Source organism: Delphinus delphis, chromosome 8 (assembly GCF_949987515.2).
Source record: "Delphinus delphis chromosome 8, mDelDel1.2, whole genome shotgun sequence".
NCBI classification, from domain to species: Eukaryota; Metazoa; Chordata; class Mammalia; order Artiodactyla; family Delphinidae; genus Delphinus; species Delphinus delphis.
The window spans coordinates 99,557,121-99,575,488 of record NC_082690.1 but is presented as its reverse complement, the minus strand read 5'-3'; the positions used below and the strand labels follow the sequence as shown (position 1 = coordinate 99,575,488).

The following is an 18,368-nucleotide window of genomic DNA, read 5'->3' as shown; positions in this document are numbered from 1 at the left end:
TCTATTACCTTTTCCCTCCTTTGTGCTTTTATTTTCATGCAAACTATTTTTCTACGTTATAATTCCATCAACATTGTTTTATAACTGTTGCTTTATGTAGTTGTCTTTTACATCATATAGGAGAAAAAAGTTATAAGCAAAAAATAGATGTATGCTTGTGTCTTTTATGTAGTTTAATTGCTGTTACCTTTACTGGTCTCTTAATTTCTTAAGGTAGATTTAAGTTACTGCCTAGTATCCTTTCATTTCAGCCTGAAGGACTTCCTTTAGCATTTCTTGAAGAGCAGATCGGCTAGCCAGGAATTCTTTCAGTTTTTGTTTTGCTGGGAATGTCTTAGTTCTCCTTGTTTATGAAGGATAATTTTGCTGGACATAGAACTCTGGGTTTGATGGTCTTTTTCTTTCGGCATTTTGAACGCGTCATCCGACTGCCTTCTGGCCTTCGTGGTTTCTGAGGATCACTTGTGTGTGACGCATCACTTCTCTCTTCCTGCTTTCTGGATCCTCTGTTTGTCTGTGTCTTTCTAGTCTGATTACGGTCGGTTTCAGTGTGGTGCTCTTTGAGTTGATCCACTTGGCATTCACTGGACTTCTCGGAAGTGGAGCTTAGTGCTTTTCGTCAAATCTGGGGAATTTGGGGCCATTATTTCTTCAAGTGCTCCAACTGTTATCACCACCTGTGGCAGCTGTTGTGTTAAATAATTGCCCCGGATTGTTGATAATTGCCCCAGGAAGAAGGCTGAGGTGAGCGGTGCAGAATCAGATCAAATAAAGATAAGCCCAGTGAGTGGGAGTTTACTGGGAGCCACCAGATAGGTCAGAGAATGACAGTACTTTGGAGCTGGGCTTTGGGAGCTTCATGTTCTACTCCCTCCAGTGTTTGCTAGACTGCTTGCTGGTTTTCACGGCTACCATGACTGTGAGGCTACCAGTTTTCAAGGCTACTGCTGAGCTGGGGAGAGAAGGATAGGAATGGGGCAAGTTAAAACGCCACAAAGCTCATTTTGCTTACTGAGAGTCAGCCATTTTTCTTGAGTAAATGTTTCTTGGAGTATTGTAAGCCTTTGGTTAATTTCCAGAGTTATGAAAAAGTTGATTCTGATCACTTTTGTTAGTGTGTTCTTGTTGATTTTACTGGGGAGCTGATACATGGAAGTTCTTACTCTACCATTCTGCAAGTGGCTGTCTTCCCCTTTATACACTTTAAATGGCTCAGGTTTGGGATCTTTAACTTATTGTCAAGTTTTCAACGAAGGTCGTCACAGGGTGTTCTTTATTTTTCCACCATCCCAGTGAACTGGAAGGGACACTGCAGAACAACAGGTACATCATCAGGGTGGGATATAGGGTTATGGTATTGGACTGTACACATGTTCTGCTCTTATTTTGAACTTCAGCTCTAGCTGTCACTAGCTCTGTGACCTTGGGAAAATTATTTGACCTCTCTAAGCTCAGAGTCTTCATTTGGTAAAATGAGGATGTGGTAGGTTGAATAATGCCCCCCTGCCCCCAAATATATCCACATCCTAAGCTCTGGAACCTATGAATTTATCACTTTACACAGTGAAAGGAACTTTGGACATGTGGTTAAGGATCTGGAGATGGGGAGATAATCCTGGATTATTCTGTGGGCCTAATGTAATCAACTAGGGTATTTATAAGAGGGAGACCGGAGGTTCAGAGTCAGTGACAACAGAAGCAAGAGGTTTGAGTGATGCTAGGAAGGGTCCACAAACCAAAGAATGCAGGTGGCTTGTAGTAACTGGAAAAAGCAAGAAAATGGATTTTCCCCTTGAGCCTTCAGAAGGAACACACACCTGCTGACACCTTGATTTTAGACTTCTGACTTCTAGAACTGTAAGAGAATAAGTTGTGTTATTTTTAAAAATGTATTTATTCTTTGTTTGTTTTGGGCTGCATTGGGACCACATTGCTGCGTGCAGGCTTTCTGTAGTTGCGGCGAGCGGGGGCTACTCGTCATTGCAGTGCGAGGGCTTCTCATTGCGGTGGCTTCTCTTGCTGGGGAGCACGGGCTCTAGGCACACAGGGTTCAGTACTTGTGGCATGCGGGCTCAGTAGTTGTGGCTCACGGGCTCTAGAGCGCAGGCTCAGTAGTTGTGGCGCACGGCCTTAGTTGCGCCACGGCGTGTGGGATCTTCCTGGACCAGGGCTCGAACCTGTGTCCCCTGCATTGGCAGGCGGATTCTTAACCACTGCGCCACCAGGGAAGTCCCAAGTTGTGTTATTTTAAGCCACAAAGTTTGTCATAGCTGGTTTCAGCAGCAGTAGGATACAAATGTAGCCTGCAGCTAAGGTATCAACAAATATTTGAGTGCCCACTATATGCTGGTAACTATTTCTAGTTGGGTACATAATGGTGAACAAAAGCTCCTTTGCCCTCATTTAGCTTGCATTCTTAAGTAGACACAAAAGTAAATAAAACAAGTACTTTGATTTTATATAGTGGTGGTTCAGTGAAGAAAATAGAGTAAGCAGAGATGGGGTGAATGATGGAGGAAGGAGAGTGTTGTGTGTTCCCTTGTAGCAGAGTCAGGAACTTCTCTGAAAAGGTTACATTTGAGCAGAGACCTGAGAACAAAAAGAAACAAAACCAAAAGATGACTGGCAGAGAGAACCCCAAAGATAAGGGCCCTGGGGATGGAGCAAGCATAGCACGCATGAGAAACAGCAAGGCCACAGCAGCTGGTTCAGAGTGAGGAGGGGGACGCGGTGGATGAGACCAGAGGGGGTAGGCGGGAGCCTGCTCTTGTAGCGTCTTGTACACCGTGAAAGGAGTTGAGTTTTATTCTAACTACAGTGGGGAGTAATGGGGAGATTTTATGGTGTGGAAAGTTGATATGACATGTTTTAAACAGATCATTTTGACTAGAGACTTGAAGGGGGGCCAGAGTGGAAGCCGGGAGGCCGAAAAGAGGTTCGGGCAAGAGCTGCTGGTGGCTTAGACTGCAGTGGTGAAGAACAAGCGATTTAGGCCATAGTTAGGCAGAGCAAATGTTTTTGAAGATGGCTGTGAAGAGTAAATGAGGGAGGAGAGCCTAGCCTAGCCTGTCTGGTACACAGCAGGTGTTCTCAGCAGAGTTGCCATTGCTACTGTCAGTGTCGTTGTCACCAGTGTTATCCTCATCAGCATGACTGCTGCTGCAGCCACCAGGGCTACTTTAACCTTTTTGTACAAGAAGGACACGCCTCAGCCACGTTTAGTGTTCGTTTCATTAGTGGTTACAGAGGGAGCTTAGAGTTATACCGTTACTGGAATTAACTGTATTATTTAATGTGTATATCTTCTGAAATTTTTGGATTATTTTGAATCTCCACTCACCTCTGTTGAAGCCACTGATTTTGGCTTGGTATTCATTTGAGATTATAGGAACAGGAGAAGACCTTACGTACTGAGTGCTATAAAGGGTACAAATCAGGACCAGCCCCATGGAGAGACACATAGCAGAGGGTGTGGGAGGATCCTGGACATGAGTTTCCATGCCCTCTCCCCATGAAATCAGGGCCCAGCACCTTCCTGGCACATTGATGTGTTTAACATCCTAGAAACTCCACCAGGCTTCCTTGTCCAGAGATTTTATTGGGGTTTCATCGTGTGGGCACAGTTGATCAAATCCTTGGCCACGTGACTGAACTCAATATCCCGGCCTCCTTCCCTTCCTGGAAGGAAGGAAATATCATTCCCAGGAGGTCAGGAGGCCAGATCTAGCCCGTATCAGGTGACCCGCAGCCGCTGCTCTCTAATGACATGGTTGGTCTTTCTGGCCCACCCTCGTCCTAAGTCATCTTGTTGGCATAAGCTATCTAGGGGCCCACCTGAGGCACCTCATTGGCATATATCACCAGGGCCCTCATGAGTAACAAAGACACTACTGTCACGTGGGAAATTGCAAGCGTTTAGAGGTTGGACAAAGACCAGACAAATTCTTTATTATGCAACACGTGCTCACACATCGAATGAGTGTTGGAGCCGGTGCCCCTGCTCTATCCACTACTCCCCCCCCCCTTTTTTTTTTTTCCCCACTATTAAGGCCCATAGGTAGACAAGTGGTTTGCTTAAAGTCACACAGCTAGTTACTCACAACAGGGTTTGTCCCCAGTACTGACCACCAGTGTGTGCTCTTTTCCATATGCTGCTTTATTTTTTCATGTTGGGGCAGATGTGACCTGTTCCTGTAAATTTTGCAGCTAGTATAGCAGGTACAGTTAGTAAAAAGATTGGGGTTTTTGCTTTCATTTTTATTTCTACATTTGCAGAATATTACTTCCCAGCTAAGCTGTATCAGCTGTCAATGTTTGTCCTCATTAGTTATATTTTATTCATAAATTTTAAAATCACATGAAAAATTCAGTCAGTGCTTCCAACATTTATAAAGGTTATAAGTCCTTTTTGACTTATTGTTTTCTTTTTAAAAGTAAGAAATATTGATAAAATCAAATCAGTCCATCATTATTTCTAGCCAGCATGGTGCTGTTTTTCTAGTATTTGGCTTAATTTGTGTGCCACTCTCTGCTTCTAGGTAGCATCCACTGTATCTTCCACGCAACTGGGCACCACTACACTTGGAAGAAAGTTACCACGACAGTGCACAACATTATCGTGGGCAAACTGTGGATCGATCAGGTGAGTAAAGGGACTCAGCGTGCTTCTGAAGTTCAGAAGAATACGTCCATCTTTGTAGTATTTAGGACGTGTGAACTGGCCCCAGACTGCTGTTACTGGTTTATCAGTTTTGCCTGAGGAATTTCTCTCAGGCAGTAATCCCACCCCCAAACTCCCCGAGTTTCTATACCACAAACTATTACCTATAAATGACCAAGTTACAACATTCATTCAGTGACTGCTGTACTAGGGCTGTGTTAGGTACTATGAAGAATACAAGAAAATAATAAACATGGCTCCCATCCTTCATCCTTTCATTATTCATCAAACATTTGTTGCCAAGCTGAGTGCTAGGTCTTGGGAATACAAAGTCATATGAGGCACTGTCCTGCCAAGAGTTATTTTATCATTGGAGATATATGACAGATATGTGTAGGATGAAAAGTATTTGCCAAAATAGACTAGTGTAAGAGCTGTACTAAAATACTATCTAGGGGCTTCCCTGGTGGCACAGTGCTTAAGAATCCACCTGCTGATGCAGGGGACACGGGTTCGAGCCCTGGTCCAGGAAGATCCCACATGCTGCGGATTAGCTAAGCCCGTGCGCCATAACTACTGAGCCTAGAGCCCTCGAGCCACAACTACTGAGCCTGTGTGCCACAATTACCGAAGCCCGCGTGCCTAGAGCCCGTGCTCTGCAGCAAGAGATGCCACTGCGATGAGAAGCCCACTCACCACAACGAAGAGTAGCCCCCGCTCGCCAGAACTTGAGAAAGCCCGCACTTAGCAATGAAGACCCAACGTAGCCATAAATAAACAAACAAACAAACTGTCAAACTATCTAATTCATTGTCAGTTTGCTCTTAAGACAGTGGTTGCAGTAAATTCAGAAAAGAGAGGGAATTCTGTCTAAGCAGTCAGGAAAGGCTTCACGGTAGATGTGGGAATGAAGCTGAGTCTTAAAGAGCTTTTTGGGATTTGCAAGATAGAAAGGAGGAGAAAATGCAATGAATGAAGTGTAGAAAGGCCCACCATATGTAGGGTTGAAACCGTGAGTAGAATACTTTAAGCACAGAGTTCATGAAGGGTACGAGTGGAGGATTGGTTTGGGAAGGTAAATTATTATGTGAATATCATCAATGTGTGTGCTGAAGTTCGAATTATGCCACTGAACATGTGACACAGTTATTTTAAAAAAGGTCATTTGGCCTTGATTCCAACCTGGCATACCGAGATTACAAAGGGATTCCACAGCATCTCAAGGTTGGCTAAGACCTGAATCTTAAGTACAGGAAAGCTAGAATGTAAGATTGAGAAGAATTATGATGAATGAGGCTTAGCATATATTCCAGTCATCCATTCTTAATAAAACCAATCCATGATTCTTTTCTTTTTATAGTCTGGTGAAATTGATATTGTGAATCACAAGACAGGAGACAAGTGCAATCTTAAATTTGTTCCTTATAGCTACTTCTCTCGGGATGTAGCAAGAAAGGTAAGAGAAGTTGAAATTAAAATGTTTTTCACTTAGTGTGTATCCCATAGAAAGTCTGTTCCTTTGGAGCTGGTGTAGGTGGATAGATTGTGTGTGTTCAAAAAAAAGGAGAGATAAAGGAGAAAGTCAGCAAAAGACAACAAGTTAGAGAATAAAAGTCAAGAGCAATGAGGGATCGGCATTTCCTGGCGGTCCAGTGGTTAGGGTGCTTTCACTGCCGTGGGCCCCGGTTCGATCCCTGGTCGGGGAACTAAGATTCTGCAAGCTGTGCAGGCGTGGCCAGAAAACAAAAGAGCAATGAGATTTGAAAATGGGCAACACCGAGGAAGGACGAAGGAAAGGGTTACCGGAAGGAGGCATGGGTACCTTGAAGTCTGAGTGAGAGTTCTGGTACCACCGCAGTGGAATTGTGCCGGGAGTTTTGATGGGAGAGTGAAGAAATCTGTTTGTGGCTCTCTCTGCTTTCTGGAGAGAAGAATATAACATAATTCTGAGGACAGTCAGATCCTTCTCCTACATATATCATTACAACAAAAATCTGTACAACAAAATGGTAATGAATCCTCCAACTCGTGACTCAGTTATTTTAAGCAGCTCAAGAAAACATAACAAAATAATTTGAATGATTCCACGGAGTTTGTCATAACAGGATTTAACCAGTATTTACCCTAGGACTTCGGTGTCCAGAGTAGTCAGGGAAGCTGACACAGCGAATGCCGTACTCCAGAGCCCTGCTCTCCCTCTGTAGGTGACAGGGGAAGTGACAGACCCATCAGGAAAAGTTCACTTTGCCCTTCTGGGGACGTGGGATGAGAAAATGGAGTGTTTCAAAGTACAGCCAGTCATCGGGGAAAACGGGGGTGACGCTCGGCAGCGAGGCCACGAAGCAGAGGAAAGCAGGGTCATGCTGTGGAAGCGGAATCCTTTACCGTGAGTATCAGTGTGGGTCCCGCCCGGGTCCTGCTGTGACCTCAGCCTTGGAGCGGTGTTGCGGCATTTCTGCCTTCCTTCCCACTTAATTCTGTGAGGGACTGAGCGCGGGACATCGGAACCTGGAGATATGACCAGAAGGTGGTCCCCGTGTGGTTGGGTTGTAGCGTGCCTTGTCCCAGGAAAGTTCAAACCACTCAAACCACGTCTGCCAGAAACATTTGGTGTTTCCTAAAGGTCCTTTGGATTGTGATTCCGAAGGATGTTTTTCTATAATTTAGAGTAGAACTATTCAGAAGTGGCTAGAGGAGAAAGATGCCCACCACCTGTGGCCCAAAGGCCTAGCAGCAGTATAAAGGTCCCTGAGATAATGTGCAGGACTTTGGAAAGAAATTAAGGTGGAGGCCATTTGTCTCCTGTCATTATTTAATATGTTCAGTCCTCAGTAATAGCCAAGGTTATCCCAGAAAGAGGTTAAAAAGAAAGCGAAGGAAACAGGAAGAAAGAAGTTTTATTTAGTAGAATGTTTCATCCTTCCTAATTTCACCTGAGCATAGCACAGGCCCAGAAAACTATCCAGTTGAGTGATCCTGGGGAGGGGACGGGGAATGGTCCAGTCGGGTCTCTTAATTAGGTGAACCTGATGTGGTTGGTCCTGGAGTCTTTCCATCTGTAGCACAGCCAGGGTGATGTAGCCCTTGTAGTGAACTTAGTTGGTGCTCTTTAACTAACAAGGGTCTCAGCTCTGGCATTACCCTTCCTCTTTCTCACCCTTTACTTTTAGGAAGAATGCAGAAAACATGTACTACTTCTCAGAGCTGGCTCTAACTCTCAATGCCTGGGAAGCTGGCACTGCCCCCACAGACAGCCGATTACGGCCCGACCAGAGACTGATGGAGAATGGGCGCTGGGATGAAGCAAATGCAGAGAAGCAGCGCCTGGAGGAAAAACAGAGACTTTCCAGAAAGAAGAGAGAAGCCGAAGCTATGAAAGCCACGGAGGATGGTAGTGGACGCCTTCTACTCTGTTTCCCAGTCCCGACGCGTGGCAAACGCCCATGTGTTTTCGGCTCTGATTCTGTTTTTCTTCACCCTCTTTCCCTTTTAGGCACGCCCTACGATCCCTACAAGGCACTGTGGTTCGAGCGGAAGAAGGACCCTGTTACCAAGGAGTTAACCCATATTTATAGGGGAGGATACTGGGAGTGTAAAGAGAAACAGGACTGGAGCTCGTGCCCGGACATTTTCTGAACCGGCCGTGACAAAAGGAGGAGGATCCAAAGGAGAAGAGGACAGAGGATGCGCGGGAAAGCTGGCAGTTGTGACTCTCTTACGGAGAGCTTTCCTCAAGTTTGTCTGTCTTAACCAATCATTTTTTCCAAATCAATCACCAGAAGCAGACACCATTGGCGGTGATTGGCTGGTTGCCTTAGCTGATTGAAACTGAAGTCGACATTCTGGATACCGTGTGTGTGAGGGAGAGGCGTCCTGGCTGAGTGCTAGTGTCGTCCCGCTTCTGCAGAGTCACGTGCTCTTGACCCTTTCCTCTCCCTCTGCCCCTGTTTGAGATGCTGTCCCTCACCCTCCCCTCACAGAGCCTGCCCAGCCAGGACCTGCGGAAGAGGATGACGCGGGGGGCGTCCGGTGCAGTTCAGAGCGAGAGCTGATTTTAGAGGTTCCCTTTAAAAAGAAACACCACGTAAGACTTACCAACAGAGGCATCGTGAATGCTCGTGGTGGAGCTTGGGCGTGACGTTATGAAGTGTTCACAGATGGGGTCAATTGAACGGGGTGTCGGTGCGGAGAAAACCGTGGCACTGGAACACTGGCGAGAGGACTGTTTTGCAAGGCCGGGACGTTCAGAGTTAAATTCTTGGAAGTTTCGATCTTCACTCGCGTAAAACACCCTGCTGCTGTTCTCCATCTTCTTTGACAGCACCCGGGGCCACTTGGGTGGTCGGTAGGAGGCTTGCGTTATCCTCACAAAGGGGTTTTACGGACTTGCTCAGGCGGAGAACTTCTGAGAACACGAGGCAGGATGGAAGAACACTGCTGGCCACTCTTGCTTTCCCCGCTCCTCCTCTCCCCCATCCTTCATTGCCTTTCCTCTCTTCTCCCTCCACGCAGTACTGCTTCGGGTTTGTGCCCTGTGGAGCAAAGCGTTACCTGTCCCATTCTGATATACTTCAGAATCTGAGAGAAGGAGTTTATCTGGAATAAGTTTTCACCATCTCTCAAGCCCCATGGACTGGAGCCACCTCTGGAATAATGCGTTAAGTATCTGTATAGTATATATATGTAGAGAAAAATCTAATTCTTTTTTGGTTTGATTTTCCTTCTTCCCATTAAGAATCTTGATTTTTGATATCACTTGTCTCCCTGGGACTCTCTCTTGGACACACTGATGTGGATTGGAGCCCCCTCTGCTTTCCCTCTTTCAGGGGCAGACAGATTCCAAACCTGATCAGGATCCCGCCCAGCGGTTCCTGAGCAGGGACCTTGTCCATGGTTTGTATCATGAGGTGCCCACTGCTGTCTAAACTCTGCTCTTCTAATTACCTGACTCTTGAAAATGAAATCCTAACCTCTTTCCTACCTTTTTTCCTTCTCTTACTAGGAAGAGTGTGGGTAGAAAGTCAGGAGGGTAATTTCCGGTTTGAGCCTGCCTCTGTCCAGATCTCAGCACACAGAGCTGATCCCCAAAAGAGCCTTCTTCCTAGGAGTCGGGGCGCCGTCGCGTGGGGTGGGGAAGAGAACTGCTCCTGCTGGGCCCTGGTTTCTTTCATTTTTTCCTTCTGTACTTGTTTAAGTTGTCTTGTTCAGAAATCTGACCCCGCCGTGCCACCCGCCCCTGGCTGAGGATCACAAATGAGGTGCCTTCCGTGTACGCTTCCCGTTAGTGCTTTTCGTTTCTGTTCCGTAACTGCCGAGCCTCAGCCAGCGTGGGTCCTGGGGGGAGAATCATTCCAGAGGGAGCCGTCCCGGCAGGGAGATTGGACCTGTACTGGGTAAATAGCATCTTACTCCTTCCCCGCCATCCCTTCCTTCCTAGCTGTGATGAACTTGAGACAGGGACACCTCCTGGGGAAGTTCCTCCTGCGAACTCAGCTCGATCCCAGTGATCCCAGCTCCCAGCGTAAGCAAGGGATTATTCCAGGGCTGCTTCTTTGAAGGAGGCCCATAAAAGCGTTGATGTAACTGGAGTGGGGACGGAGCTTTAGACAGCGGGAACTCCCCAAACAGACGGAACTTCCCTGCTCTGTCTCCCGCTCCCGCTCCCCATTGTCTGCACTACGTTTCCAGCCTGATCCCCAGTGAGGTTCCTGCTAATGGAAGAGGCTTCGAGTCCTTCAGGTGAAATAAAGTCACATGAAAACAAAACAAAACTATATATATTTTCGGTTTTTTTGCCTTATTGTTTTTTTTCCAAGAAAACTACTAAATTAAATAATTTTTAAAAAGTCATATTGTTTGTCTGATTCACTTCTACTTAAGGAGGAGGCAGTGGGAAGAGGCGGAGAAGTGGCCCCTGGGTGATTTTTTCTTGGCAGTCTGGGAACTTGATCTTCATGGGAGATGGAAAGAAAAACTGGGCGCGGATTTCCAGATGCTTCGACTATTCAACAACATTCCAGAGGACCTAATGACCACATGAGTAGTTTTAAGAGCCCCCGACGCTTTAGTGCCATGTCACTGTCAGGGTCCCACCTTGCCATAGGGGAACGGTTTCTAGTGTTTTTGGTACTGGGCCTGTTTCACCTCAAAAAATAAAAGTTCTTGAATTTCATCTCTCTTGCCCATTTAGATTTTCAGGATCTTAGTTAGCTGTTCCGTGTAAGGATTCAAATTCTGTATTTTGAAACATAAGCAATTGAGTACTGATTTGAAGACCTTGGAGAGAAGTAAAGGACAGTGAAGATGCTTGTTCAGTTTTTCTCTGCACAGTTTAGGGAGGGGAGAAGGTGGCCAAAGTGATCGAAGGGGAATGGAGAGGCCTCCGATGAGGGTGAGCGCCAATTCCTGCCCGGAGAGGGGCCCGCACATCACTGAGCATCTGCTTCTGCATCCAGAGTGCTGAGACTGGAGCTCTCAGCATTGCCAGGCTTCCACTTAAACAATTTCAAGAAGTATATTTTACAATTGTCACGTTGAATATGAGGAAAGGCGCTCAAAAAATAAATAAATTTACTCAAGGTCACATAGCTGATTGGTTAGTCACAGTACTGGAATTCAGAGCTGGGTTGGTTTAACCCCAGAGTTTGTGACCTTTACAAACTTGTGCTCTGAGAAACTGGGTTGGAAGGCGGCTGGTAGTTAAGTCATTTCCTCCTGGATCATACATCGTGCAGAAATGCGTTTCTCTGTTTCCAGAAGCTTCTTAATGTCGATAATATTATTTTGGGAGTCCCACGTGAAGGAAGGCGCATTGGAGCATTCTTTTTTTTTGGCCATGCCGTGTGGTATGCGGGATCTTAGTTCCCCGACAAGGGATTGAACCCACGCCCCCTGCGTTGGAAGTATGAAGTCTTAACCACTGGACCGCCAGGGATGTCCCGGAAGGAGCATTCTTGAAGTTCAGCCTCCTGGCTCCTTGGTTTCTCAAGGCTCTCATGCCCACAAAATCAGCTATGTTGTCAGGGGTCATCTTTTCTAGCCTGGTTCCTGGGAAGGCCACTTAGCCTTGATGTTAAGTATCGGCAACGTTTTTTTTTTCTGGCAAGCTAAAAACCACGGTAGTCGACCCTTGACGCTTGTGAGAGCTGCATCCTGCAATTTTGAATACCGTATGGTATGTAATTTCCTCCAGTAGGGTCCAATGTACCTGAAACTTTAGTCCTTTAATGGGCTCCTGTGACATAATGGGTTGAGATGTGGATCGCGAGGAGTGTAGCTTTCTCATGATTCAAAATTACACCTGTCAGGGACCTCTGAAGTCCCACAAATATGTTAAACCTATACATTTCAAAGGTCTGCAAGATAAGTGAAAATCAACCTATAGTAGAGTCCTAAAAGGAAGTGTAGAAAAGTCTAGAATTTATTCACTATAAGGTATATACCTTGTGAAACCCTAAGACTATCAAAATTTAGAGCTTCTAAAAGTTCATAAAGCTTTTGCCCAGTACTGTGCCCTGCCCTGTGGGAGGCATCCCTCAATCCTTCCCTGGCTTTCCCTTCTGAAGCTCATAAAATAATCTGTGGTTATGTTCTCCTCAGTCTTTCCTCCCTACTGTCTTTTCAAGTAGAGTGCTCCTTTTGGGGTTCACAGTGATCCCCCGGGGTCACTGAAGCAAGATGGTCAGATGAGGCATCTTTAAAGGCAAGAACTAAGGAGCTCAGAATCTTCTGTCAGTAGCCTTGCAGAGGTCACACTTCAGTTTGACCAGGTGATTTAAGAAGTTAGTAAAGAACCAGTTGGCCCTGAGAGAGGTATGGCTAGGAATGTCTCCATTCGTTCATTCATTAAACATTGACTTCCAGCTTGTTACATAACATAACATTAGAGATACAAATGGCAAGAAAGAGCTCAGATAAACGGGCAATTACGATCTAGTTTGATAAATGGCATGAAAGCACTGTAGAGGGGCAACAAGCCTATAGAGAGTGGGGAGGGAGGGGATAAAGACATGGCAGGGAAGCCTTCTATTCAATACAACTAGGAGAAAGTATCTGAGTTGAGAGGTGCAGGTTTGATAGGGGTTAGGGAAAGGGCACCCTGTAAGATGCTGCATGGATAAAGATGGAGAGCAAAGTCGAGGAAAGCATCCTGCTTTTGGATGGCTGTATGAATGGCTGGAGTTTAAGGTCAAGGAGAGGGCACTGATACAGTGATGGAGAGAGGTAAGGCCCAAGTCATGGAAGTCTTCATATACCACATAAAGAAACCTTGGTTTTCGTTTTCAGCAAGGGAGCCAGTGAAAGATTTGTAAGCAGGGTGATAGGTTCCAGTGTGGAAAATGATTGACAGGTAGTCAGATCAATTAAGAGATTGGAGCAGTTGTGAGAATGAAGAGAAGTGCAGGGATTCCAGTATTGACTGGAATGAACAGCACTTGAGTATGATTATTGGTGGAGAGCAGAGGGAGGGAGGAAGGGAGAAACTTGTATTTTTCTTGCTCAGGAAACTTAGAAGGAAGGTGGTAGCAAGCTAAACAAGTCTAGAGGGAAAGATGGGTTCATTTTGGGGCATTCTGAGTTGGAGGAGCCTGTGGAGAGGTTGAGTAAGCGACTTAAAACATGGGTCCAAATGTAATGGCTACATTTTTGTGAGAACTGAGGAATGAGATGCTGAGAGAGGCTGCACATTAAAATCACCTGCAAGTTAAAAGATATATAATCCTGAGCCCCATCTGCAGAGATTCTGATTCAATTAGGGTTAGGGCTAGTGCAATTATATATATATATATATATATATATATATATATATATATATATATATATATATATATATATAAACGCAAGGGTCACAAAATTATGAAATGAGAGGAGGAGGTGGAATAAACCAGCATATTAGGGGATATTATTAAACCACAGCTCGCTTCTCAGAGTTTGAGAGGTCTGAGCCAATTCCACATTTTGACAATGTCTATATGTTTCAATTTTTTTTTTTTTTTTTTTTTTTTTGCGGTACGCGGGCCTCTCACCGCTGTGGCCTCTCCCACTGCAGAGCGCAGGCTGCGGACACGCAGGCTCAGCAGCCATGGCTCACGGGCCCAGCCGCTCCGCGACATGTGGGATCCTCCCAGACCGGGGCATGAACCCGTGCCCCCTGCATCGGCAGGCGGACTCTCAACCACTGCGCCACCAGGGAAGTTCCTGTTTCAAATTTTTTAAACGTCAAGATGAGATTACAAAAATTGAGGTATACTTTAAATAGGTTTAGCAAATCAATGCTTTTAACATACAGATACAATGACTCTATGTATACTTCATCAGGAGGTAACATTGAAAATTGACACTTGAAATTTTATAAATGGCCTTCCTGTCTGTCCTCTTGCATACACTTCTTGAGACCACTTTGACAATATCTGAAAAATTCAGAATGTTCATGTATTTTGGCCTTGCGAAATCTGCCTTGTCACAAGGAAAACAAATACAAAAGGATAGTCACTGCAGTATTGTTTTTAATAATGAAACCTAGGGGAAAAAAGTCAAAATGTCCATCATTAGGTATTTGATTACATGGATTGTGTTATAGGCATACAATCCGATACTGTGCGTGGGTTAAAAAGAATGAAATAGGTCTACGTACATAGCTGACATGAAAAAAAAAAGTCCATGTTTTATTTTTAACCTTTTTTCTTTTTTGCGGTACGCAGGTCTCTCACTGCTGTGGCTTCTCCCATTGCAGAGCACAGGCTCCGCAGCTATGGCTCACGGGCCCAGCCGCTCCGTGGCATGTGGGATTCTCCCGGACTGGGGCACGAACCCTCATCCCCTGCATCGGCAGGCAGACTCTCAACCACTGCACCACTAGGGAAACCCTCCACGATTTAGTTTTAAATGAGAAAAGCAAATTGCAGGGTAGTTAAAACAGAGAAAAGTAAAATTATTTATCACATCTAGCTTATAAACAGAGGCCTTGCCTCATCACCTCTAATATTTAAGTGCCTACCTCCAGCTGAACCTATATCCGAATCCTTTTTACTGCAATGGAACAGATATTATTTCATTACAGATATGAGGGAAACCTCTTCCAAGGAAAGCCGAAATAGCTCAGTTGGGAGACCATTAGACTGAAGATTTAAAGGTCCCTGGTTCGATCCCGGGTTTCTGTGACTATCCTCTTTCCAATAACGTGCGCACTCGTCTACCCCTCTGTGAGGCGGGGATCTCAGGCTGCTGCCCAGGTCTCACTTGAGCATGGATGATAATGTGCTTGGGTGGATGCGGAAGAACAGGCCAGTTTTCTTTCTTTTCTCTGGGAAGGAGGAAACCGTAAAGGGATTTATGTCTTTGCTTTTAAGCTGCTCTGTGTGGCTGCTCTGTGTGGCCGGCGGGCTCTCCCCACACACGGTGCGCCGTTCGCTTTCTAATTCATCCCAGCCCGCCGGCTTCTTGCCCACCACTTTCCAGGAGCTGCCGGTGTTGGACTCTCTCTCCGCTGGGACAGGCGCGCCGACGCTCCGCAGGGGGAACTGGCGGTCATGGAGCCACCACGTGCGGGGCGCGGGGCTGCACCGAAAGAAATCGTCGATTTCAGCTTGGGGTTTAACAATAACAAGGACAGCTTTTGCTGATGGTGGCGGCGGCGGGGTGGGGTAGGGTTGGAATTCCTTTCTGGTGTATGTCTACACTAGCGTTATCAAATCAAATACAGGACGCCCAATTAAATTTGAATTTCGGAGAAACAAGGACTATTTCTAGTATAAGCCTCCCAAACATTGGCATGGGACATAATACACATTCGTTATTTTTCTGAAATTCAAATTTAACTGTATTTTTATTCGCTAAATCGCAAACCACTATTGTACATCATATCCCCACACATCTCTGGATGCGCCCCTCCACCCCACACCGCGGCCCCGGAAAGATACTCAGAAACTATAGTCAGGACGACGTGGATTTCAGAAGAGACTGGTAATTTCTTATTCTCATCTCTCAGGTTTCAAAATGCATTTGTGTCCATCAGCTAATTTGTTCTCACCACCACCGGACAAGACCTTGGTGGGGATCACCAGGAAACACCCCAGGAATCAGCCATCTCACCTGGTCCCAGGCTTCCAGAGCTGTCCGCTCTGGCCTGGGATGGGGGTGGAGGAAAGGGAGATTTGGAAGCTGGAATGAATCTTAAAAATAAATAAATAAATAAAATATCGGGCTTCCCTGGTGGCGCAGTGGTTGAGAGTCCGCCTGCCGATACAGGGCACACGAGTTCGTGCCCCGGTCCGGGAGGATCCCACAAGCCGCGGAGCGGCTGGGCCCGTGAGCCATGGCCACTGAGCCTGCGCGTCCGAAGTCTGTGCTCTGCAACGGGAGAGGCCACAACAGTGAGAAGCCCACCAAAAAAAAAAAAAAAAAGTCGTGTTAAGACGATAAGCCACTCCATTCAAGGCAGTGCAATGGAACACACGCTCAGGGAATGCTTTCTTTTCTGCCAGCTCCCAGGCTGGGACATGGGGAGAGAGGAATGAGACCTAGTCCTCACATAAAAGGCAACATGGAGAACTATTGCTTTTGGACTTATTATTTGTCCTCCCCTTTCTGTTAATCTGTGCCAAGATGCCTGCTGATGAGGGGCTTCAGCCCCCAAAACTTTGCGCTCTTGGGTGGAAGGATACATTTTGCTTAAGGGACTCTGAAAAATTCAATGATCATCAAAAGGAAGGAAAACAAAATGGTGGATGAATAGATCGGGCAGTTCAAACTTTGCATGATGTATGTCGGCACGTGTGATGGTGAATTTTATGTGTCAGTTTGGCTAGCTATGGTGCCCAAATGCCAGCCTAGGTGGTGCTGTGAAGGTATTCTTTAGATGTGATTAACATTTAAATCAGTAGACTCTGAGTAAAGCACATTACCCTCCATAATGTGGGTGTGCCTCGTCCAATCAGGTGAAGGTTTAAGAACAAAGACGGGGGGTTCCTGATGAAGAAGGAATTCTCCTCAAGACTGTAACACAGAAAGCCTGCATGAGCCTCCAGCTGGCTGCCCTGCTGAAGCTGGACTCAAGATGCAACATCAACTCTTACCTGAATTTCCAGCTTGTTGGCCAACCCAACAGATTCTAGACTTGACGGCCCCCACAATGCCCTGAGCCAATAAAAATAAACAAATAAATCTCTATCCACCCAGACAGCATGCTTTAAAGTGTCACACACAGGTAAGAGGGAAGGGTGAGAGTTTTATTATTGCTCCCGAGGAAAAAGTGCTCTGAACGAAGGTCAACCACCTCGGGACCATGAAGGTGGGCACCATACTCCTAGGAAATGTTGGGCCTTTGCCCTAAAAGGGCAAACCCTTCCCAGTTTCCAGCCTGAGGAATCCCTTTGGGAAGTATTTGGATACATGCAGGAAGCTCCGAGAATACAGGTGTGTCTGCCTGCATCACCAAGCTCGCAAGCCTGGCACACCCCTACTCACCTTTCAAGGCACGGTTCTAATGTCTTTTTTTCCTGCCAGGTTCGGCTCTACCCACCTTCTAGTCATTCCTCAGTGTTACCAAAGTATATATTCCTCTATTAAAGCATTGATTACAGGGTCCCAAAGGTCTGCTACCAGCTCTATAGTAGCTCCACAGTGCAGGGGTGGAGACCAGGGATGGTGCGGGTCACCAAGAGCTTCCCCGGTGGAATGGAGGTTAAGCTGAGTCCTCAAAAGTGCTTTGGGCGGACGAGGGGGAAGAAGTGAAAGGGAGGTTGCATTCCAGTTAGAGGGAACACCGTGAGCCAAGGCCCAGAGGATTGAAAAGGTATAGCGGGATCTGTAGTACGAAAATAGTGGCGTGTACGCTTGAGAAGTGGAGGGAGGTGGGTTCAGCCGACCCAGAGTGGGGTGAGCGCGCGTGCGCAAAGGCCAGGCCCGTCGGGGCGGGGCTGGCGAGGGTGGCGAGCGGGGCGCGGGCGCGCTCTTAGAGCCCAGGGCGGTGGTGGCTGCCACCACTTCTGGCTGGATCCCAGATCGTCTCTTTCAGCTCATCCGTTTCGTGGGCGCCTAGGATGGGAACAAGGAACTGCGAAGTGGCGCTTCTCGGGAGAAGTAGCAGCTTGGTACCTTTAACACTGAACTGTGGTCTCCGACCCTGTGCGCTTTGGGTTTAGGGCAAGGAATCGCGGAGGGGCGGGGACAGTGAGTAAGCGGCTTCTCCTCCCTCCGCAGGGTTTTGCAGAAATCAGGATTCACGTTTGCCAAGGGGTCTCTATATAAAAGAGGACGTGTTCTGTTTTATTTGAGAAATCTGTATTCATCTGCCAGAGAACGACTTAATCACCTTTCCACACTCCCCACTTCGCCTGCCCGGCGCCGTGGGATCTCTGGACTGGAATTGGATTGAATCACACACAAAGGAGGAGTCCGGAAACTCATTCGGTATCCCGCCCATTAGCTGCAGCGCAAACGATTACATGGCTTTCACTCACCGGAGTGAGAGACTTCGTTGTGAGCCCGGATAGCTCAGTCGGTAGAGCATCAGACTTTTAATCTGAGGGTCCAGGGTTCAAGTCCCTGTTCGGGCGGAGTTTCTTTTTCTTAACAGGTATTTTAAAAGTGAGAACTAGCTTTAGGGGCCTCTGATTTTTAGCCGGTTGCCTTTGGAAAAGGGAGTAAAATGTGGAGCGTGTACCCTGCGTTTCCAACCACTTCCCGGGGGTAAAAGGCAGGCAGACAC

The 18,368-nt window shown here is 46.5% G+C and overlaps 1 protein-coding gene and 2 non-coding genes across 3 annotated transcripts in view; all 3 read left to right on the top strand.

Moving 5' to 3' along the window:
• OSBP (oxysterol binding protein) overlaps positions 1-10,504 on the top strand; it is a 33,778-nt gene extending 23,274 nt beyond the window's left edge. Inside the window, exons 10-14 of the mRNA XM_060018962.2 lie at positions 4,539-4,642; positions 6,021-6,116; positions 6,865-7,046; positions 7,831-8,051; positions 8,154-10,504. Coding sequence (XP_059874945.1) covers positions 4,539-4,642; positions 6,021-6,116; positions 6,865-7,046; positions 7,831-8,051; positions 8,154-8,296 — 746 coding nt within the window. The 3' untranslated portion in view covers positions 8,297-10,504. The remainder of the gene's footprint in view (positions 1-4,538; positions 4,643-6,020; positions 6,117-6,864; positions 7,047-7,830; positions 8,052-8,153) is intronic.
• A 4,243-nt stretch (positions 10,505-14,747) lies between these two features.
• Positions 14,748-14,820, top strand: TRNAF-GAA (transfer RNA phenylalanine (anticodon GAA)). The gene has a single exon. It is a non-coding gene; the product is annotated as a tRNA-Phe (tRNA).
• A 3,323-nt stretch (positions 14,821-18,143) lies between these two features.
• Positions 18,144-18,216, top strand: TRNAK-UUU (transfer RNA lysine (anticodon UUU)). Its single transcript has one exon. It is a non-coding gene; the product is annotated as a tRNA-Lys (tRNA).
• Positions 18,217-18,368: the final 152 nt, after the last annotated feature.